This window comes from Sebastes fasciatus, chromosome 16, assembly GCF_043250625.1.
Source record: "Sebastes fasciatus isolate fSebFas1 chromosome 16, fSebFas1.pri, whole genome shotgun sequence".
NCBI classification, from domain to species: Eukaryota; Metazoa; Chordata; class Actinopteri; order Perciformes; family Sebastidae; genus Sebastes; species Sebastes fasciatus.
Window position 1 is genome coordinate 32693159 of NC_133810.1, and position 25186 is coordinate 32718344.

Below are 25186 nucleotides of genomic sequence, written 5' to 3' on the forward strand. Positions count from 1 at the left end.
TATTGTAAATCAATGAACAACACAGATCAATGACAGATATTGATCCAGAAACCCTCACAGGTACTGCATTTAGCATAAAACAATATGCTCACATCATAACATGGCAAACTGCAGCCCAACAGGCAACAACAGCTGTCAGTGTGTCAGTGTGCTGACTTGACTATGACTTGCCCCAAACTGCATGTGATGATCATAAAGTGGGCATGTCTGTAAAGGGGAGACTCGTGGGTACCCATAGAACCCATTTACATTCACTGATCTGGAGGTCAGAGGTCAAGGGACCCCTTTGAACATGGACATGACAGTTAGGAGCGTTATTTAACCTCTTCATGACCAGCTAGTCTGACATGGTTGGTACCGATGGATCCATCAGGTTCTCCTTTAAACTGAGTTACAAGTTCTGTTAATGCGTTAAATAAAAGTGGTGTTAGAGTTAAACCTGCGTTAACGCCTCAGCCTTAGAAGGGATGAAAGGCTGTGTGCAATTACACAACTAATGGTTTGGAAATATGTGAAAGTGTGTTTACTGCGTTTCAGACCTCACAGATTGATTATAATATATATATATATATCATATATAACTCTTCTGTCTCCTTCAGTTGTCCAGAGAAGCATCAGGCCAGCTGTAATGAAGGCAGACACAGCAGTGGAGAGACAGGTCCACCTGGACAGACGGCTGTACCGAGGAGCAGAGCCGGAGCTGGGGAGGGACAGAGACGAGTATACGGAGGGAGGATCACCGCTCCACCATGTGTACACAGCTACACCATCTTACACAGACGTGCGTCCTCTGCTCGGTGAGTTTGCCTCAGTGAGTGTTGAGGAGGAACCTGAACCAGAGGCAGACACAGACCGGGAGCTGGTGGAGCAACTGGAAGACCTGCAGCTGTCCAGAAGAACAATGGATCAGCAGATCAGCACCATCGCTGTCAACCTCAAAGTGTCCCGGGAGCTGCTGCGGGAGGCCACCAGGAGCCTGGACACAGTGGAGAACCCCCCCCAGCTGGACCACAGAGAGGAGGAGCAGCTGGACTCAGTGACCGGGCTCAGAGACGCTCCCTCCTATATCTACACCGACTCCTCCCGTGCCTCCTCCGTCTCCTCCTTCTCTCTGTCCTCTACAGATCTGTCAGGAGTCAGCGCTGCTGTCGGACCACGTTCAAAGCAGTACAGTCTGGTACCACACCGGGGGGAGGACTGGGGGAAGAACCTGGAGGCCCAGCTCCTCAGCAGAGTCTGGGAGCTGCTGAGCCAGGAGGAGCTGGCTTTATGGCTGAATCACTATCCGGCTGAGGAGGAGGAGGGCCGGTCGCTGCCTCTCCTCTCCTCAGAGAGACGGTCAGAGGGAGCTGATCTCAGCACCGAGGAGCTGAGCCGGTACACATCAGCTCTGGACCGCAGCCTGCTCCACATCCTCCCTGAGCAGCAGCAGGTACAGTACACGGCTTTACTCAACACACTGTTGAGAAGAAGTCTAGTCTCTCTCAGAACAAACATACTGCCTACTAGACTGCCTAGACTCAGACTCCAACACAAACTCCAGTGAAGCACCAAAACCTCTTGGTTGTCTCTAGTGAAGCTGTTAAACAGTGTTGGCCGCGGTCGGAGGACGCGGAGGAGACCGTAGCTTTGGTCTCCAGGACCGGAGTCTCTGCTCCTCTGCTCCTCTGCCTGCCTTCACTCACACACCACGCTCCTTCTCTCTCTCTCTCTCCACCTCTCACGTGCATGCTGCTCACTCCACACTGCAGAAGAGTTAGTTTAGCTCTGAGAATATCTAGTGAATGTTCAGTGGACGTTTGTGCAGAAATAACTGCTGCAGCTCCTCCAGACCAACAGAGGTTTCCCGTGTCTTGTGAAGTGACGGGGCTCCGCAGAGAGAAACGTTATCGTCTCCCCCGTTCCCTCCGGCCGCGGTCGGGAGGCTGAGGCGGGAAAAGCCAACACTAGGATCAGCATTGATTCATGGAGAGACCTTGGTCTGGTCAGCTAACATTACTGCCAAGCAGCTGAAATATAGAGTGATATTGTGCTTTTAGCTGACGTGTGTCTCCTCACTGTGTTGAGCGATGCTCCTTCATGTCTATGTAGAGCGAGCACAAGCGCCAGCAACAGGACGCTGACTTTAGTTGACTTAACGGACACAGGTGAAGCTGTTAACAACACATTATGATTCTTACTAACAGGCCCTTTACACTAAATACATTCATCAACCAAACACAGCTCTCAACATTCAGTAATAGTTTGTTCTCTCTGGGTTGGGAGGGAGTTGAGTGAACATGTGATACGTCTCCTCCAGACATCCAGTTCACCAGAAGATGCAGACGTTACCATGGAGGTGTGCAGACCAGCAGCTACTGGCAGTCTGCTGCTGGATCCTCACAACTCCAGTAAGTCACTGATGTTTCCTGCCACTGAAGGGTTTAAACATGTGAGATGTTGGCAACTGGTGTCAATGTTGAACTCAGTTTCTCTGTTCTCTTCCCCAGAATATGAGAGCTGTCCAATCACCTCGGAGAAAACAGACCCTGATCCTGATGCTCAGTATACACCCAACACTAACCTGTAAGAACCCTGATCCTGATGCTATATACACCCAACACTAACCTGTAAGAACCCTGATCCTGATGCTATATACACCCAACACTAACCTGTAAGAACCCTGATCCTGATGCTATATACACCCAACACTAACCTGTAAGAACCCTGATCCTGATGCTGTATACACCCAACACTAACCTGTTAGAACCCTGATCCTGATGCTGTATACACCCAACACTAACCTGTAAGAACCCTGATCCTGATGCTGTATACACCCAACACTAACCTGTAAGAACCCTGATCCTGATGCTATATACACCCAACACTAACCTGTAAGAACCCTGATCCTGATGCTGTATACACCCAACACTAACCTGTAAGAACCCTGATCCTGATGCTGTATACACCCAACACTAACCTGTAAGAACCCTGATCCTGATGCTATATACACCCAACACTAACCTGTAAGAACCCTGATCCTGATGCTGTATACACCCAACACTAACCTGTAAGAACCCTGATCCTGATGCTATATACACCCAACACTAACCTGTAAGAACCCTGATCCTGATGCTATATACACCCAACACTAACCTGTAAGAACCCTGATCCTGATGCTATATACACCCAACACTAACCTGTTAGAACCCTGATCCTGATGCTATATACACCCAACACTAACCTGTACGAACCCTGATCCTGATGCAGTATACACCCAACACTAACCTGTTAGAACCCTGATCCTGATGCTATATACACCCAACACTAACCTGTAAGAACCCTGATCCTGATGCTGTATACACCCAACACTAACCTGTAAGAACCCTGATCCTGATGCTGTATACACCCAACACTAACCTGTAAGAACCCTGATCCTGATGCTATATACACCCAACACTAACCTGTAAGAACCCTGATCCTGATGCTGTATACACCCAACACTAACCTGTAAGAACCCTGATCCTGATGCTATATACACCCAACACTAACCTGTAAGAACCCTGATCCTGATGCTATATACACCCAACACTAACCTGTAAGAACCCTGATCCTGATGCTATATACACCCAACACTAACCTGTTAGAACCCTGATCCTGATGCTATATACACCCAACACTAACCTGTACGAACCCTGATCCTGATGCTATATACACCCAACACTAACCTGTAAGAACCCTGATCCTGATGCTATATACACCCAACACTAACCTGTACGAACCCTGATCCTGATGCTGTATACACCCAACACTAACCTGTAAGAACCCTGATCCTGATGCTATATACACCCAACACTAACCTGTAAGAACCCTGATCCTGATGCTATATACACCCAACACTAACCTGTAAGAACCCTGATCCTGATGCTATATACACCCAACACTAACCTGTACGAACCCTGATCCTGATGCTGTATACACCCAACACTAACCTGTAAGAACCCTGATCCTGATGCTATATACACCCAACACTAACCTGTAAGAACCCTGATCCTGATGCTATATACACCCAACACTAACCTGTAAGGACCCTGATCCTGATGCTATATACACCCAACACTAACCTGTAAGGACCCTGATCCTGATGCTCAGTATACACCCAACACTAACCTGTTAGAACCCTGATCCTGATGCTGTATACACCCAACACTAACCTGTTAGAACCCTGATCCTGATGCTGTATACACCCAACACTAACCTGTAAGGACCCTGATCCTGATGCTCAGTATACACCCAACACTAACCTGTTAGAACCCTGATCCTGATGCTGTATACACCCAACACTAACCTGTTAGAACCCTGATCCTGATGCTGTATACACCCAACACTAACCTGTAAGAACCCTGATCCTGATGCTGTATACACCCAACACTAACCTGTAAGAACCCTGATCCTGATGCTATATACACCCAACACTAACCTGTAAGAACCCTGATCCTGATGCTATATACACCCAACACTAACCTGTAAGAACCCTGATCCTGATGCTATATACACCCAACACTAACCTGTTAGAACCCTGATCCTGATGCTATATACACCCAACACTAACCTGTACGAACCCTGATCCTGATGCTATATACACCCAACACTAACCTGTACGAACCCTGATCCTGATGCTGTATACACCCAACACTAACCTGTAAGAACCCTGATCCTGATGCTATATACACCCAACACTAACCTGTACGAACCCTGATCCTGATGCTGTATACACCCAACACTAACCTGTAAGAACCCTGATCCTGATGCTATATACACCCAACACTAACCTGTAAGAACCCTGATCCTGATGCTATATACACCCAACACTAACCTGTAAGGACCCTGATCCTGATGCTATATACACCCAACACTAACCTGTAAGGACCCTGATCCTGATGCTATATACACCCAACACTAACCTGTTAGAACCCTGATCCTGATGCTGTATACACCCAACACTAACCTGTTAGAACCCTGATCCTGATGCTGTATACACCCAACACTAACCTGTAAGGACCCTGATCCTGATGCTCAGTATACACCCAACACTAACCTGTTAGAACCCTGATCCTGATGCTGTATACACCCAACACTAACCTGTTAGAACCCTGATCCTGATGCTGTATACACCCAACACTAACCTGTTAGAACCCTGATCCTGATGCTGTATACACCCAACACTAACCTGTACGAACCCTGATCCTGATGCAGTATACACCCAACACTAACCTGTTAGAACCCTGATCCTGATGCTGTATACACCTAACACTAACCTGTAAGAACCCTGATCCTGATGCTGTATACACCCAACACTAACCTGTAAGAACCCTGATCCTGATGCTGTATACACCCAACACTAACCTGTTAGAACCCTGATCCTGATGCTGTATACACCTAACACTAACCTGTAAGAACCCTGATCCTGATGCTGTATACACCCAACACTAACCTGTAAGAACCCTGATCCTGATGCTGTATACACCCAACACTAACCTGTAAGGACCCTGATCCTGATGCTGTATACACCCAACACTAACCTGTTAGAACCCTGATCCTGATGCTGTATACACCCAACACTAACCTGTTAGAACCCTGATCCTGATGCTGTATACACCCAACACTAACCTGTACGAACCCTGATCCTGATGCAGTATACACCCAACACTAACCTGTAAGAACCCTGATCCTGATGCTCAGTATACACCCAACACTAACCTGTTAGAACCCTGATCCTGATGCTCAGTATACACCCAACACTAACCTGTAAGAACCCTGATCCTGATGCTGTATACACCCAACACTAACCTGTTAGAACCCTGATCCTGATGCTGTATACACCCAACACTAACCTGTTAGAACCCTGATCCTGATGCTGTATACACCCAACACTAACCTGTAAGAACCCTGATCCTGATGCTGTATACACCCAACACTAACCTGTTAGAACCCTGATCCTGATGCTGTATACACCCAACACTAACCTGTTAGAACCCTGATCCTGATGCTGTATACACCCAACACTAACCTGTAAGAACCCTGATCCTGATGCTGTATACACCCAACACTAACCTGTTAGAACCCTGATCCTGATGCTGTATACACCCAACACTAACCTGTTAGAACCCTGATCCTGATGCTGTATACACCCAACACTAACCTGTTAGAACCCTGATCCTGATGCTGTATACACCCAACACTAACCTGTTAGAACCCTGATCCTGATGCTGTATACACCCAACACTAACCTGTAAGAACCCTGATCCTGATGCTGTATACACCCAACACTAACCTGTTAGAACCCTGATCCTGATGCTGTATACACCCAACACTAACCTGTTAGAACCCTGATCCTGATGCTGTATACACCCAACACTAACCTGTAAGAACCCTGATCCTGATGCTGTATACACCCAACACTAACCTGTTAGAACCCTGATCCTGATGCTATATACACCCAACACTAACCTGTAAGAACCCTGATCCTGATGCTGTATACACCCAACACTAACCTGTAAGGACCCTGATCCTGATGCTGTATACACCCAACACTAACCTGTAAGGACCCTGATCCTGATGCTGTATACACCCAACACTAACCTGTAAGAACCCTGATCCTGATGCTGTATACACCCAACACTAACCTGTTAGAACCCTGATCCTGATGCTGTATACACCCAACACTAACCTGTAAGAACCCTGATCCTGATGCTGTATACACCCAACACTAACCTGTAAGGACCCTGATCCTGATGCTATATACACCCAACACTAACCTGTAAGAACCCTGATCCTGATGCTGTATACACCCAACACTAACCTGTTAGAACCCTGATCCTGATGCTGTATACACCCAACACTAACCTGTTAGAACCCTGATCCTGATGCAGTATACACCCAACACTAACCTGTAAGAACCCTGATCCTGATGCAGTATACACCCAACACTAACCTGTAAGAACCCTGATCCTGATGCTGTATACACCCAACACTAACCTGTTAGAACCCTGATCCTGATGCTATATACACCCAACACTAACCTGTAAGAACCCTGATCCTGATGCTGTATACACCCAACACTAACCTGTTAGAACCCTGATCCTGATGCTGTATACACCCAACACTAACCTGTAAGAACCCTGATCCTGATGCTGTATACACCCAACACTAACCTGTAAGAACCCTGATCCTGATGCTGTATACACCCAACACTAACCTGTTAGAACCCTGATCCTGATGCTGTATACACCCAACACTAACCTGTAAGAACCCTGATCCTGATGCTGTATACACCCAACACTAACCTGTTAGAACCCTGATCCTGATGCTGTATACACCCAACACTAACCTGTTAGAACCCTGATCCTGATGCAGTATACACCCAACACTAACCTGTAAGAACCCTGATCCTGATGCAGTATACACCCAACACTAACCTGTAAGAACCCTGATCCTGATGCAGTATACACCCAACACTAACCTGTAAGAACCCTGATCCTGATGCTGTATACACCCAACACTAACCTGTTAGAACCCTGATCCTGATGCTATATACACCCAACACTAACCTGTAAGAACCCTGATCCTGATATTCAGTATACACCCAACACTAACCTGTTAGAACCCTGATCCTGATGCTATATACACCCAACACTAACCTGTAAGAACCCTGATCCTGATATTCAGTATACACCCAACACTAACCTGTTAGAACCTTGATCCTGATGCTGTATACACCCAACACTAACCTGTTAGAACCCTGATCCTGATGCTGTATACACCCAACACTAACCTGTAAGAACCCTGATCCTGATGCTGTATACACCCAACACTAACCTGTAAGAACCCTGATCCTGATGCTGTATACACCCAACACTAACCTGTAAGGACCCTGATCCTGATGCTGTATACACCCAACACTAACCTGTAAGAACCCTGATCCTGATGCTGTATACACCCAACACTAACCTGTAAGAACCCTGATCCTGATGCTGTATACACCCAACACTAACCTGTTAGAACCCTGATCCTGATGCTGTATACACCCAACACTAACCTGTAAGGACCCTGATCCTGATGCTGTATACACCCAACACTAACCTGTAAGGACCCTGATCCTGATGCTGTATACACCCAACACTAACCTGTTAGAACCCTGATCCTGATGCTGTATACACCCAACACTAACCTGTAAGAACCCTGATCCTGATGCTGTATACACCCAACACTAACCTGTTAGAACCCTGATCCTGATGCTGTATACACCCAACACTAACCTGTAAGAACCCTGATCCTGATGCTGTATACACCCAACACTAACCTGTTAGAACCCTGATCCTGATGCTGTATACACCCAACACTAACCTGTAAGAACCCTGATCCTGATGCTGTATACACCCAACACTAACCTGTTAGAACCCTGATCCTGATGCTGTATACACCCAACACTAACCTGTAAGAACCCTGATCCTGATGCTCAGTATACACCCAACACTAACCTGTTAGAACCCTGATCCTGATGCTGTATACACCCAACACTAACCTGTAAGAACCCTGATCCTGATGCTCAGTATACACCCAACACTAACCTGTAAGAACCCTGATCCTGATGCTGTATACACCCAACACTAACCTGTAAGAACCCTGATCCTGATGCTGTATACACCCAACACTAACCTGTAAGGACCCTGATCCTGATGCTGTATACACCCAACACTAACCTGTTAGAACCCTGATCCTGATGCTCAGTATACACCCAACACTAACCTGTAAGAACCCTGATCCTGATGCTGTATACACCCAACACTAACCTGTAAGAACCCTGATCCTGATGCTGTATACACCCAACACTAACCTGTAAGAACCCTGATCCTGATGCTCAGTATACACCCAACACTAACCTGTAAGAACCCTGATCCTGACGCTGTATACACCCAACACTAACCTGTAAGAACCCTGATCCTGATGCTGTATACACCCAACACTAACCTGTAAGAACCCTGATCCTGATGCTGTATACACCCAACACTAACCTGTAAGGACCCTGATCCTGATGCTGTATACACCCAACACTAACCTGTTAGAACCCTGATCCTGATGCTATATACACCCAACACTAACCTGTTAGAACCCTGATCCTGATGCTATATACACCCAACACTAACCTGTAAGAACCCTGATCCTGATGCTATATACACCCAACACTAACCTGTAAGAACCCTGATCCTGATGCTGTATACACCCAACACTAACCTGTAAGAACCCTGATCCTGATGCTGTATACACCCAACACTAACCTGTAAGAACCCTGATCCTGATGCAGTATACACCCAACACTAACCTGTTAGAACCCTGATCCTGATGCAGTATACACCCAACACTAACCTGTAAGAACCCTGATCCTGATGCTGTATACACCCAACACTAACCTGTAAGAACCCTGATCCTGATGCTATATACACCCAACACTAACCTGTAAGAACCCTGATCCTGATGCTGTATACACCCAACACTAACCTGTTAGAACCCTGATCCTGATGCTATATACACCCAACACTAACCTGTAAGAACCCTGATCCTGATATTCAGTATACACCCAACACTAACCTGTAAGAACCCTGATCCTGATGCTGTATACACCCAACACTAACCTGTAAGGACCCTGATCCTGATGCAGTATACACCCAACACTAACCTGTAAGAACCCTGATCCTGATGCTCAGTATACACCCAACACTAACCTGTAAGAACCCTGATCCTGATGCTGTATACACCCAACACTAACCTGTAAGAACCCTGATCCTGATGCTGTATACACCCAACACTAACCTGTAAGGACCCTGATCCTGATGCAGTATACACCCAACACTAACCTGTTAGAACCCTGATCCTGATGCTGTATACACCCAACACTAACCTGTTAGAACCCTGATCCTGATGCTGTATACACCCAACACTAACCTGTTAGAACCCTGATCCTGATGCTGTATACACCCAACACTAAGCTGTTAGAACCCTGATCCTGATGCTGTATACACCCAACACTAACCTGTAAGAACCCTGATCCTGATGCAGTATACACCCAACACTAACCTGTAAGAACCCTGATCCTGATGCTCAGTATACACCCAACACTAACCTGTTAGAACCCTGATCCTGATGCTGTATACACCCAACACTAACCTGTAAGAACCCTGATCCTGATGCTGTATACACCCAACACTAACCTGTAAGAACCCTGATCCTGATGCTGTATACACCCAACACTAACCTGTTAGAACCCTGATCCTGATATTCAGTATACACCCAACACTAACCTGTAAGAACCCTGATCCTGATGCTCAGTATACACCCAACACTAACCTGTAAGAACCCTGATCCTGATATTCAGTATACACCCAACACTAACCTGTTAGAACCCTGATCCTGATGCTGTATACACCCAACACTAACCTGTAAGAACCCTGATCCTGATGCTGTATACACCCAACACTAACCTGTTAGAACCCTGATCCTGATATTCAGTATACACCCAACACTAACCTGTAAGAACCCTGATCCTGATGCTCAGTATACACCCAACACTAACCTGTAAGAACCCTGATCCTGATGCTGTATACACCCAACACTAACCTGTAAGAACCCTGATCCTGATGCTGTATACACCCAACACTAACCTGTAAGAACCCTGATCCTGATGCTCAGTATACACCCAACACTAACCTGTAAGAACCCTGATCCTGATGCTCAGTATACACCCAACACTAACCTGTAAGGACCCTGATCCTGATGCTCAGTATACACCCAACACTAACCTGTAAGAACCCTGATCCTGATGCTGTATACACCCAACACTAACCTGTAAGAACCCTGATCCTGATGCTGTATACACCCAACACTAACCTGTAAGAACCCTGATCCTGATGCTGTATACACCCAACACTAACCTGTAAGAACCCTGATCCTGATGCTGTATACACCCAACACTAACCTGTAAGGACCCTGATCCTGATGCTCAGTATACACCCAACACTAACCTGTAAGAACCCTGATCCTGATGCAGTATACACCCAACACTAACCTGTAAGAACCCTGATCCTGATGCAGTATACACCCAACACTAACCTGTAAGAACCCTGATCCTGATGCAGTATACACCCAACACTAACCTGTAAGAACCCTGATCCTGATGCTGTATACACCCAACACTAACCTGTAAGAACCCTGATCCTGATGCTGTATACACCCAACACTAACCTGTAAGAACCCTGATCCTGATGCAGTATACACCCAACACTAACCTGTAAGAACCCTGATCCTGATGCAGTATACACCCAACACTAACCTGTAAGAACCCTGATCCTGATGCAGTATACACCCAACACTAACCTGTAAGGACCCTGATCCTGATGCTGTATACACCCAACACTAACCTGTAAGAACCCTGATCCTGATGCTGTATACACCCAACACTAACCTGTAAGAACCCTGATCCTGATGCTATATACACCCAACACTAACCTGTAAGAACCCTGATCCTGATGCTATATACACCCAACACTAACCGTGTTGTTTCATGTAGGAACTATTTTCTTTCTACCAAACTCCAGCTGCCAGCCGTATCACTGTGCAGAAGGAAGCTGACGTGCATCTCCTCATGGATGAGAGGCTTTGTGCTCGTGACTGTACGAGATGTAAAGGTGTGGTTAGCGATGAGCCTCTCGTCCATCAGTAGACGCATGCTTCCTTCTGCGAGGTGATACGGTTGGTGGGTGTAGTGCGGTAGAAAGGAAATAGTTCCATAGAAGCTGATCTTTCTGTGTGTGTGTGTGTGTGTGTGTGCGTGTGTGTGCGTGTGCGTGTGCGTGTGCAGGGCGAGGTTAGACATGGCTCTGCTGGCTGAACTCTCCAGCATCACTTCCTCTCCAGCTCAGCCTCAGGAGAAACTCCACAGTGTCTCTGTGAACGGACGAGCCCCCCCCTGTAACAGTACCCCACGTAGTCCAGGTACCACCACACACACAGTGAGCCTCATGTAAACACTAGGGGCTGTGAATGGATTCAACTATGTCATCACAATTAATCACACGATTGTCCAGAGTTGTTCAATATGTACCTTTAAACCTGCAGTAGGCAACAACCAATCAGAGCTGATCTGGAGTCTGCCGTCTCTGATCAGTCGGTGAAACCAGGCAGCGCTGATCAGATATGGATCAATATTCTGTTCCTGTAATAGAACGATTTCTCTCCCCAGATGTTCTCAGAATCATCTGTTCAGCTGTAGAATGAGAAGGTTTGAGCTCCGGCTGGTGGGCGGTGCTTGGTGTTTCCTCAACTGATCTCAACATGACTGCTGGGTTGTGTTTTGACAGACGCACGCCGGCGTGTGACGACGGGTATCGGTGAGACCAACCTCCCAGAATCCCCGGTGTGCAGCCGCCTCAGCTCTGAGAGCTTCACCACACCAACAGAGAGCTCAGTAAAGGTCTGCTTTCATTCACCAGAGTGGGCTTCTTAGATGGACCCAAACCTTTCACTCCAGCTACATCCCATACTCTATACTGTCTATGTCCTCCTGCATATATGCTTTGTGTTGGTCCAAGGAGATAAGAAATGACATGTTAACGGTCAATGTTTCAGCCTCCACCGCTCAAGGAAGACTCTGCCAGCAGTCCTGAGGGCTTCATCACAGCCTGCCAGGAGGAAGGGCTGTTAGGTACTGCATCTCCCAGCGTCACTGAGGAAGAGGAAGGGCTGTTAGGTACCGCATCTCCCAGCTTCACTGAGGAAGAGGAAGGGCTGTTAGGTACCGCATCTCCCAGCTTCACTGAGGAAGAGGAAGGGCTGTTAGGTACCGCATCTCCCAGCTTCACTGAGGAAGAGGAAGGGCTGTTAGGTACCGCATCTCCCAGCTTCACTGAGGAAGGAGGAGAGGAAGAGGAAGGAGAGGGAGCAGGAGCATCTGAACAGGAGCAGAGTGAAGAGAGAACCAGTCAACCGAGGGTTTATGTGGAGGAGGAGGAGGAAGAGGAGGAGGAAGAGGAAACGGAGAAAAGATTACAGATGGAGTGCATTAAAGGAGAAGAAAACGTGGAAGAGGAGGAGGAGGAGGGAGGAAAGCATGTTGGCGGAGGCAGTGAGGATGAAGAGCGTGGCTGGTGTGACCTGCAGAGAGGTGAACTAAACTCTCAAATATCTATTTTTTAAAATGCAATATCCAGAGGATAATAATAATCCCTGCTGGAGGGATGCTCTGAGTTTTACACATCTGGCTTTGTTGAACAGATGCTGGGTCAGAGGTGGAGGAAGAGGAGGATGAAGAAGGTGATACTGATGACAGGAGGAAGGGTGAAGGAACAGGAGACAACGCCTCGGTTCAGATCAGTAAGCAGACTGTAGTTTCTCTGGGAAGAGCTCAGCAGTGCGTTACGTTATCGGGTTGTTAAGTCCCCGACTGATTCGTCCTCTCAGGTGAGCTCGGTGCCGACGCGGCGCCCGCAGACCACAAGAAAGAGCTCGGGGTGTCTCCGGGGTCCCAGCAGAGTCCCAGTCTACTGGAGGACACCAACAGGTGGGTCCCAGCAGAGTCCCAGTCTACTGGAGGACACCAACAGGTGGGTCACAGCAGAGTCCCAGTTCACTGGAGGAGACCAACAGGTGGGTCCCAGCAGAGTCCCAGTTCACTGGAGGAGACCAACAGGTGGGTCCCAGCAGAGTCCCAGTCTACTGTAGGACACCAACAGGTGGGTCCCAGCAGAGTCCCAGTCTACTGGAGGACACCAACAGGTGGGTAATCAGACCACTGCTCTCCTCTTCCAGAGCCAACACCACTCTAGATGATGTGCTGCAGGGCTTCACAGTGGAGGGCACCAGGAGGAGTGGAGGGGTCACCTCACTGTGAGTATGAAGTACTCTTATTCAGTATTCTTATGAAGTATTCAGGACAGACAGGCTGGACATGACTATTTCAATTCATATCTTAACTTAGTTTAGTTTGTTTAGCGGAGTAGAGACGGCGCTACGGAAGCCCTGAGAGGCCAGAGAGTTCAGGTAAACTCTGTACTCTATACTATACTATACTATATACGGGGCCTGAGCATGGCAGCGTTCTCACTGTCTGTCCAACACTGTGGTCCACAGCAAAGAAATGCACTAATAGAGTCTCCCATGTCCAGGTGTCAGCTGTTTGATGAAGGACACCCAGCAGGAGATCAGCTCCAGTGACGCCTCCATCACAGCCTCCACCACAGCCTCCATCACAGCCTCCTTCACAGCCTCCACCACAGCCTCCATCACAGCCTCCATCACAGCCTCCATCACAGCCTCCACCACAGCCTCCATCACAGCCTCCATCACAGCCTCCACCACAGCCTCCACCACAGCCTCCATCACAGCCTCCACCACAGCCTCCATCACAGCCTCCACCACAGCCTCCATCACAGCCTCCACCACAGCCTCCATCACAGCCTCCACCACAGCCTCCACCACAGCCTCCATCACAGCCTCCATCACAGCCTCCACCGGTAAACTTATTATATTATTATATTATTATATAGAGCGGCTCGTCTCTTTAAGGAGAAAAGCTGGTCCACCTTAAGAGGCAGAGTCGGAGTTACAGGATACAGGAAGTCGGCTCCGGTCTCTCATATATAATATTTATATAGATATATAGATATATAAAAAGATCAAACTGTGGTTTTGCAAACAAGTCGAATAGAAAGTTCATCACGTGTTTTCCCCACTCTGTGTGTTTGTGACTGCAGGAGGACGGCGTTGGACGTGTTGGACGCGTTGGACGGCGTTGGATATGTTGGACGCGTTGGTGTTGGACAGTGTTGGACGGCGTTGGACGGTGTTGGACGGCGTTGGACGTGTTGGACGCGTTGGACGGCGTTGGACATGTTGGACGCGTTGGTGTTGGACGGCGTTGGACGTGTTGGACGCGTTGGACGGTGTTGGACGCGTTGGACAGTGTTGGACGGCGTTGGACGTGTTGGATGCGTTGGATGGTGTTGGACGGCGTTGGACATGTTGGACGGCGTTGGACTGTGTTGGACGGCGTTGGACGGCGTTGGACGTGTTGGATGCGTTGGACGGTGTTGGACGGCGTTGGACGTGTTGGATGCGTTGGACGGTGTTGGACGGCGTTGGACGTGTTGGACGGTGTTGGACGGCGTTGGACAGCGTCGGACGCCGTTGGATGGTGTTGGACGGCTTTGGACGGCGTTGGACGGCGTTGGACGGTGTTGGACGGTGTTAGACGGCGTTGGACGGCGTTAGACTCTTCCATCAAGAGGAGATGTTCTGTTCCGTGTTGGTTCTGTAACTGGTGTTCCATCACAGGTTTCGTTTGTTGTTGTTAGTTTTGCTGGTTCTAAGCCAGGTTTGTTCTCCTGGAGCGTTTCCAGAGCGTTTCCAGAACGTTTCCAGAGCGTTTCCAGAGCGTTTCCAGAGCGTTTCCAGAGCGTTTCCAGAGCGTTTCCAGAACGTTTCCAGAGCGTTTCCAGAGCGTTTCCAGAGCGTTTCCAGAACGTTTCCAGAGCGTTTCCAGAACGTTTCCAGAGCGTTTCCAGAGCGTTTCGTTAGCAGCTGCTGAAGCTGTGAATAAAGTGACTTTATGAATTCATTGTTTAAAGTCAGAGCTGTAATAATAATAATAATAATTGAAGTTGTTTAAATCAGATAGTTTGTGGTGCAGCAGGTAGAAAGAATCCCTCCAGCCCTCCTCAGGTTCAACACCAGGGTTTATTTATCATTGTGCTGTTTAAGGAAATAAAAAAACGATTTACAAAGACTTTAAAACAATCCCATCCCTCCACTGCACGGGCACGTGCACGTGCACACACTTCATACACAAACCAGTACGAGGAGATACTCCTGATCCTGATCCTGATCCTGATCTGACAGGCCTCCAGACACTTATTATAATTTAGCACCCACAGCACCAGACGTCAGAGCATCATCCCAACGCTGGTCGTGACTCGGTTCTAGAGTCGTGTGTTCCAGGTGTAGGAGAAACAACACACACATAGAGCTGGGGATGAATACGTGTTTTTATGTTCCTCTGGTAATATGTGATCAAAGAATAAACTAACAGCATGAGGACTGATGCAAACATCTGGAGGCCCGGGTCCCTCGGAGCCTCAGCAGTCTGATCCCTCAGTGAGCTCCAGATGACGGGTGGAGCAGCAGCCAGTGACATCACCCCCCCACTCCACAGTCTCCACTGGTTGATCTTTCACCTCACATGACCAGACGAACGTTGCCTTTCCTGTCCAGCTCCACCACGGAGAGGTGCTGCAGGACCTTCAGCTTGGCGTCGCTCACCTTCATCTCCAGCTGCTTCATCTTCTGCACACTGACGGAGCCCCTGCAGAGGACCAGAGGAAACCCCTTCAGTCACATGATGCAGCAGCACGTTGATGATCAGAGACTCTGATGTAGTAAAGCATCAGTCTTATCAACACATTCATACGTTCATGTCACCAGAGGGCGACCTCCGGGTCTGAGGACGTGAAGCCAACGCTGAAGAGCATTAAACTCCTCTGCTTCTATACAAGTTAAACTTCAAACCTTCATCCCGTCTAGCAGCCAGCAGGGGGCGACTCCTCTGCTTCTATAGAGGTCTCTGAGGAAGAGCTTTAAACCTTCATCCCGTCTAGCAGCCAGCAGGGGGCGACTCCTCTGCTTCTATAGAGGTCTCTGAGGAAGAGCTTTAAACCTTCATCCCGTCTAGCAGCCAGCAGGGGGCGAAGAAGTGCCTGAGAGAATGAGTCTGCTACTCTCTTGATCTATGACCTCAGTAAACTTTGTAAACATGAGTTTATGTTCTACAGCATGATGTTCATTACGGTTTAGAGTCAGTAAGACCAAAAGGCAGGGGATGCTTTAGGGCGGGGCTACCTGCTGATTGACAGGTCGCTACCACGCCGTTGTCCGGCCTGGGAGTTGTCCGTGTTTTCGTCTTAGAACTTTAACCCTTTAATCACAGTGAGTTTTCACTTCATCAAAATGTATTATAACCTTCTTGGTCGCCTGAAAACGACTTACTGAGCGATCGGTTGTACTTAGCTCCGCCCTCTAGTGTCACCTGTGGAGGCAGCCAGATACCCAGATGGTGATAAAACTATAGTCCACAAACTAATGTGACACATGAGGGATGAAATCTGACAAAATTAAAAATAAATAATAAATGTCATTAAATATAGCAACAAATAATATTAAAAATAAATGAAGCCATTAATTATTTGATTAAATGTGACACATTGATATAGAGATATAAAGAAAAGAAAACAGAAATAAATATGTTTGGGTAATAAATAAGGGAAGAAATGCAAAGGGAAAACTGGGCAGAAATAAATAAATGCATAAATACATACATGTAAAAATAAAATATCAAAAATAAATTAAAAAAAATAAGTGCAAAAATAAATAAATAATAAAATAAATAAATATATAAATTAAAAAAATATATCTAAAAATAAATACAGAAATAAATAAATAAAAGGGAAAATTTAATTAAAGAGTAAATAAATAAGAACTAAAACAAAGATAAATAAGCAAATTAAAACTGAAATATCAATTTATATCATATTCGATCAATTAATTAATGGCTACATTTATTTATTTTTCTACATTTAATGACTTATTTATCGAGTGTTTTATTTATTTATTTGGGCAGGTTCCGTCCTCCATAGACGTCCCGGTGACTACGTCCACCTCCTCTATACGGTCTATGGTTCATGTTCAGAGGTAGTTCCCCCGTTAGAGACGCATCGTTAGAGACGCATCGTTAGAGACGCATCGGTAGAGACGCATCGTTAGAGACGCATCGTTAGAGACGCATCAGTAGAGACGCATCGTTAGAGACGCATCGGTAGAGACGCATCGGTAGAGACGCATCAGTAGAGACGCATCGTTAGAGACGCATCGGTAGAGACGCATCGTTAGAGACGCATCGTTAGAGACGCATCAGTAGAGACGCATCGTTAGAGACGCATCGGTAGAGACGCATCGTTAGAGACGCATCGGTAGAGACGCATCGTTAGAGACGCATCGGTAGAGACGCATCGGTAGAGACGCATCGTTAGAGACGCATCGGTAGAGACGCATCGGTAGAGACGCATCAGTAGAGACGCATCGTTAGAGACGCATCGGTAGAGACGCATCGTTAGAGACGCATCGTTAGAGACGCATCAGTAGAGACGCATCGTTAGAGACGCATCGTTAGAGACGCATCGTTAGAGACGCATCGGTAGAGACGCATCGTTAGAGACGCATCGGTAGAGACGCATCGGTAGAGACGCATCGTTAGAGACGCATCGTTAGAGACGCATCGTTAGAGTGCACGTGTGCGACACCAGTGTGAATATGAACATGTAGATCTAAACTGATCCTACCGCTCGTTGCTGAGGTGCTGCTGCAGCTCCCGGTAGAACTCGTTGAGGTCGGCCAGCTTGACGTTGGAGCGAATGCTGAGAGGAACCGCCGCCAACATGGCGTCACTGAGCTCCTCGTACTCGCAGCCTGTGGAAACACGGACCGAGAGGTCAAAGGTCAACTCAGTCACCTGATGGAGGAATGAGACTGATGTGAATGTCAGAGTGGAGGCCTGGAAGGAGACGGACTCACTCAGTGGCTGCTGGTGTCCACAAGCTGCTGCAGCAGGAGACACCTGACAGGAAACAACAGGAAACAACGGGTCAGCGGGGGGGAAGCAGAGAGAGAGAGAGAGAGAGAGAGAGAGAGAGAAAGAGAGAAAGAGAAAGAGAGAAAGAGAGAGAGAGAGAGAAAGAGATGTTCATGAAGGAGAGCAGGAATCAGAGAGCCTTAGTGTTGTGGGAGGTGACCTCTGACCTCTGACCTCTCTCTCTTACCTCTGCTGTGGTCTCTCTGACAGCTGATCCCATCAGCTCTGCTGACTCCTGCTCCGACTCCGTCAGCGGCTCCACCTGCAGCAGGTCAACACCACCCAGTCACCACTCTGTACCCACTGCAGCAGGTCAACACCACCCAATCACCACTCTGTACCCACTGCAGCAGGTCAACACCACCCAGTCAACACTCTGTACCCACTGCAGCAGGTCAACACCACCCAGTCACCACTCTGTACCCACTGCAGCAGGTCAACACCACCCAATCACCACTCTGTACCCACTGCAGGTCAACACCACCCAATCACCACTCTGTACCCACTGCAGCAGGTCAACACCACCCAATCACCACTCTGTACCCACTGCAGGTCAACACCACCCAATCACCACTCTGTACCCACTGCAGCAGGTCAACACCACCCAGTCACCACTCTGTACCCACTGCAGCAGGTCAACACCACCCAGTCACCACTCTGTACCCACTGCAGCAGGTCAACACCACCCAGTCACCACTCTGTACCCACTGCAGCAGGTCAACACCACCCAATCACCACTCTGTACCCACTGCAGGTCAACACCACCCAATCACCACTCTGTACCCACTGCAGCAGGTCAACACCACCCAATCACCACTCTGTACCCACTGCAGCAGGTCAACACCACCCAGTCACCACTCTGTACCCACTGCAGGTCAACACATTCACATATAATCTGTGGCATCAGACTGCTTCTATCAGATGATCATGATGTGATGTTTCTTCTATTTGATGATCATGATGTGATGTTTCTTCTATCAGATGATCATGATGTGATGTTTCTTCTATCAGATGATCATGATGTGATGTTTCTTCTATCAGATGATCATGATGTGATGTTTCTTCTATCAGATGATCATGATGTGATGTTTCTTCTATCAGATGATCATGATGTGATGTTTCTTCTATCAGATGATCATGATGTGATGTTTCTTCTATTTGATGATCATGATGTGATGTTTCTTCTATTTGATGATCATGATGTGATGTTTCTTCTATTTGATGATCATGATGTGATGTTTCTTCTATCAGATGATCATGATGTGATGTTTCTTCTATCAGATGATCATGATGTGATGTTTCTTCTATCAGATGATCATGATGTGATGTTTCTTCTATCAGATGATCATGATGTGATGTTTCTTCTATTTGATGATCATGATGTGATGTTTCTTCTATTTGATGATCATGATGTGATGTTTCTTCTATTTGATGATCATGATGTGATGTTTCTTCTATTTGATGATCATGATGTGATGTTTCTTCTATCAGATGATCATGATGTGATGTTTCTTCTATCAGATGATCATGATGTGATGTTTCTTCTATCAGATGATCATGATGTGATGTTTCTTCTATCAGATGATCATGATGTGATGTTTCTTCTATCAGATGATCATCATGTGATGTTTCTTCTATTTGATGATCATGTGATGTTTCTTCTATCAGATGATCATGATGTGATGTTTCTTCTATCAGATGATCATGATGTGATGTTTCTTCTATTTGATGATCATGATGTGATGTTTCTTCTATCAGATGATCATGATGTGATGTTTCTTCTATTTGATGATCATGATGTGATGTTTCTTCTATCAGATGATCATGATGTGATGTTTCTTCTATTTGATGATCATGATGTGATGTTTCTTCTATCAGATGATCATGATGTGATGTTTCTTCTATCAGATGATCATGATGTGATGTTTCTTCTATCAGATGATCATCATGTGATGTTTCTTCTATTTGATGATCATGTGATGTTTCTTCTATCAGATGATCATGATGTGATGTTTCTTCTATCAGATGATCATGATGTGATGTTTCTTCTATCAGATGATCATGATGTGATGTTTCTTCTATTTGATGATCATGATGTGATGTTTCTTCTATTTGATGATCATGATGTGATGTTTCTTCTATTTGATGATCATGATGTGATGTTTCTTCTATTTGATGATCATGATGTGATGTTTCTTCTATTTGATGATCATGATGTGATGTTTCTTCTATCAGATGATCATGATGTGATGTTTCTTCTATCAGATGATCATGATGTGATGTTTCTTCTATCAGATGATCATGATGTGATGTTTCTTCTATCAGATGATCATGATGTGATGTTTCTTCTATCAGATGATCATGATGTGATGTTTCTTCTATCAGATGATCATGATGTGATGTTTCTTCTATTTGATGATCATGATGTGATGTTTCTTCTATTTGATGATCATGATGTGATGTTTCTTCTATTTGATGATCATGATGTGATGTTTCTTCTATCAGATGATCATGATGTGATGTTTCTTCTATCAGATGATCATGATGTGATGTTTCTTCTATCAGATGATCATGATGTGATGTTTCTTCTATCAGATGATCATGATGTGATGTTTCTTCTATTTGATGATCATGATGTGATGTTTCTTCTATTTGATGATCATGATGTGATGTTTCTTCTATTTGATGATCATGATGTGATGTTTCTTCTATTTGATGATCATGATGTGATGTTTCTTCTATCAGATGATCATGATGTGATGTTTCTTCTATCAGATGATCATGATGTGATGTTTCTTCTATCAGATGATCATGATGTGATGTTTCTTCTATCAGATGATCATGATGTGATGTTTCTTCTATCAGATGATCATCATGTGATGTTTCTTCTATTTGATGATCATGTGATGTTTCTTCTATCAGATGATCATGATGTGATGTTTCTTCTATCAGATGATCATGATGTGATGTTTCTTCTATTTGATGATCATGATGTGATGTTTCTTCTATCAGATGATCATGATGTGATGTTTCTTCTATTTGATGATCATGATGTGATGTTTCTTCTATCAGATGATCATGATGTGATGTTTCTTCTATTTGATGATCATGATGTGATGTTTCTTCTATCAGATGATCATGATGTGATGTTTCTTCTATCAGATGATCATGATGTGATGTTTCTTCTATCAGATGATCATCATGTGATGTTTCTTCTATTTGATGATCATGTGATGTTTCTTCTATCAGATGATCATGATGTGATGTTTCTTCTATCAGATGATCATGATGTGATGTTTCTTCTATCAGATGATCATGATGTGATGTTTCTTCTATTTGATGATCATGATGTGATGTTTCTTCTATTTGATGATCATGATGTGATGTTTCTTCTATTTGATGATCATGATGTGATGTTTCTTCTATTTGATGATCATGATGTGATGTTTCTTCTATTTGATGATCATGTGATGTTTCTTCTATTTGATGATCATGATGTGATGTTTCTTCTATCAGATGATCATGATGTGATGTTTCTTCTATCAGATGATCATGATGTGATGTTTCTTCTATTTGATGATCATGATGTGATGTTTCTTCTATCAGATGATCATGATGTGATGTTTCTTCTATCAGATGATCATGATGTGATGTTTCTTCTATTTGATGATCATGATGTGATGTTTCTTCTATTTGATGATCATGATGTGATGTTTCTTCTATTTGATGATCATGATGTGATGTTTCTTCTATTTGATGATCATGATGTGATGTTTCTTCTATCAGATGATCATGATGTGATGTTTCTTCTATCAGATGATCATCATGTGATGTTTCTTCTATCAGATGATCATCATGTGATGTTTCTTCTATTTGATGATCATGTGATGTTTCTTCTATCAGATGATCATGATGTGATGTTTCTTCTATCAGATGATCATGATGTGATGTTTCTTCTATCAGATGATCATGATGTGATGTTTCTTCTATCAGATGATCATGATGTGATGTTTTTGTTTCCTAGTTCTGTTCAGAGACAGAATCTGGAGGTTCTGTAAGTGTTAAAGTGAAAGCAGAAAGGCCTTCAGGCCTCCGTCGTGTAAATGTTCCATAACGGCGTCCTTCAGACAGGATGTGGGGTCGGTGCGTCCGGGCCTGTGGAACGCTGACTGTACTGTTTGTGTAGTGTAGTGTGTAGTGTAGTGTGTGTACCTCCACAGCAGTAGTCTGTTGGAAGTGCTGGACCAGGTCCATGGCAGTGCTCAGGTTGGTTCTGATGGAGTCCATGGACTCTTTCTGTGCAGCTGCGATGTCCTTCACCTGTGAGCACAGCGCTGCGTGTTTGGCCTTGATGGCCCTCAGGTTCTCCAGCATCACCGCCGGGTTCTCCTGCAGGCACACAGTCTCAGTCGTTAGCCCTGCGGACTCATGTTACGCCATCCAGATGTGTGTTGTTGTCATGTACTGTGCTGACAGACTCACAAAGTGGCTACTGTATGTGTTTAGTTTGGATGATAGGAGAAGTAAGAGCTGTTAGTTGAGTCATCACCTCAGAAGGACTTCCATTCTCTGCAGCCTTTTTGTAGAAGTCCAGCTTCAGCCGCTTCTCAATGTACTCCAGGTCTGCCTCGGACTTCAGGAACTGCAGAGACACTCAGCGTTATGCTTTGGAAGGACATTGGTGCACACACATTGACCCTGCTCAACAGCAGCGAGTGCAGCTGGTCTCTGCAGTTTTCAGATGCTTTGACAATACTATTGCACTGCTAGCTGTCTTCATACAGTAGTGCAATGAAGTCAGAGCACCTGCCAACAGCTGGAGCACCACCGTTTGGAAACGTTTCCATGGCTTGGAACCATTTCACCTAACATTGCACTGCTTTCCTAGCAGAGTCCCCAGTAGTACAGCGGACCGACAGCAGACCAGCTCGGCCCGGAGGCCGGACTGGACTCTCTGGTGGCTCAGTGAGGTGTTCACATCAATGGGAGAAGATACCTTCCTGTGTCAGATAGACCGTGGCAGATGTTGTGTGACATATATCCTATAGGCTCAGTCTAGACTGAAGTACCTCTAACTGTTCTACAGGCCTGCTGAACGTACAGGTAGACAGGTAGACTACAGGTAGACTACAGGTAGACAGGTAGACTACAGGTAGACTACAGGTAGACTACAGGTCTGCTGAACAGTTAGAGGTAGACAGGTTAATATATATATATATATATATATATATATGTGTATATATATATATACATATACATATATATATATATATATATATGTATATGTATATATATACATATATATATACATATACATATATATATATATATATATGTATATGTATATATATACATATATATATACATATATATAAATATATTTATATACATATAAGTATATATATATACATATATATATATTTATATATATATTTATATATATATATATTTATATATATATTTATATATATATATTTATATACATATAAGTATATATATATACTTATATGTATATAAATATATATATAAATATATATACATATATTTATATAAATATATATATATATATATATTTATATATATATATTTATATACATATAAATATATATATATGTATATATATATACTTATATGTATATAAATATATATATATAAATATATATATAAATATATATATATATAAATATATATATTTATATATATATTTATATATATATATATTTATATATATATTTATATATATATATTTATATACATATAAGTATATATATATAAGTATATATATATATATTTATATATACATATAAGTATATATATATACATATATATATATTTATATAAATATAAATATATATATATATATTTATATAAATATATGTATATATATTTATATATATATTTATATAAATATAAATATATATATATATATTTATATACATATAAGTATATATATATACATATATATATTTATATAAATATAAATATATATACATATATATAGATTAACTGATTTATTAACAGATATATATTCTCAGAGTTTGTTCCTCACCATCAGAGGATGAACATGACATTAGATAACAGAGTTTAACAGAGTTTGTTCCTCACCATCAGAGGATGAACATGACATTAGATAACAGAGTTTAACAGAGTTTGTTCCTCACCATCGCCTCCAGCTTCTCCTCTGGTCTCACATTAACTAACAGAGTTTAACTGAGTTAATAACATACATTAACAGTGATAATAACAGAGTTAAACAGGTATAATAACAGGTGTATATAGGGTAAACAGAGAGTTTGTTCCTCACCATCGCCTCCAGCTTCTCTACTGTGGTCTCCATGTTGAATACTTCTCCGCCTGATGCGAGCTCTGTGATTGGCCCGCTGCGTGAGGAGAGCGCTGATTGGCCCGCTGTCAGGAACGGAGAGTGCTGATTGGCCCGCTGCGTGAGGAGAGCGCTGATTGGCCCGCTGCGTGAGG

General features: G+C 44.6%; 2 protein-coding genes across 2 annotated transcripts; one reads left to right on the forward strand and one right to left on the reverse strand.

Annotated features, from left to right (window-relative positions):
- The first annotated feature begins 628 nt into the window (after positions 1 to 628).
- Positions 629 to 14542, forward strand: LOC141752626 (uncharacterized). Its single transcript, XM_074610678.1, has 10 exons — positions 629 to 1432; positions 2300 to 2390; positions 2490 to 2565; positions 11894 to 12027; positions 12393 to 12505; positions 12661 to 13195; positions 13306 to 13404; positions 13492 to 13591; positions 13840 to 13917; positions 14196 to 14542. Exons 1-10 carry the CDS (start codon positions 629 to 631, stop codon positions 14242 to 14244), a joined length of 2079 nt encoding a protein of 692 aa, XP_074466779.1. The 3' UTR covers positions 14245 to 14542.
- A 1204-nt stretch (positions 14543 to 15746) lies between these two features.
- ska2 (spindle and kinetochore associated complex subunit 2) lies at positions 15747 to 25145 on the reverse strand. Its single transcript, XM_074610830.1, has 7 exons — positions 25014 to 25145; positions 23259 to 23351; positions 22922 to 23098; positions 18897 to 18971; positions 18652 to 18694; positions 18420 to 18546; positions 15747 to 16390 (listed from the first exon to the last, which is right to left on the reverse strand). Exons 1-7 carry the CDS (start codon positions 25044 to 25046, stop codon positions 16264 to 16266), a joined length of 675 nt encoding a protein of 224 aa, XP_074466931.1. The 5' UTR covers positions 25047 to 25145; the 3' UTR covers positions 15747 to 16263.
- Between the last annotated feature and the right edge of the window lie 41 nt (positions 25146 to 25186).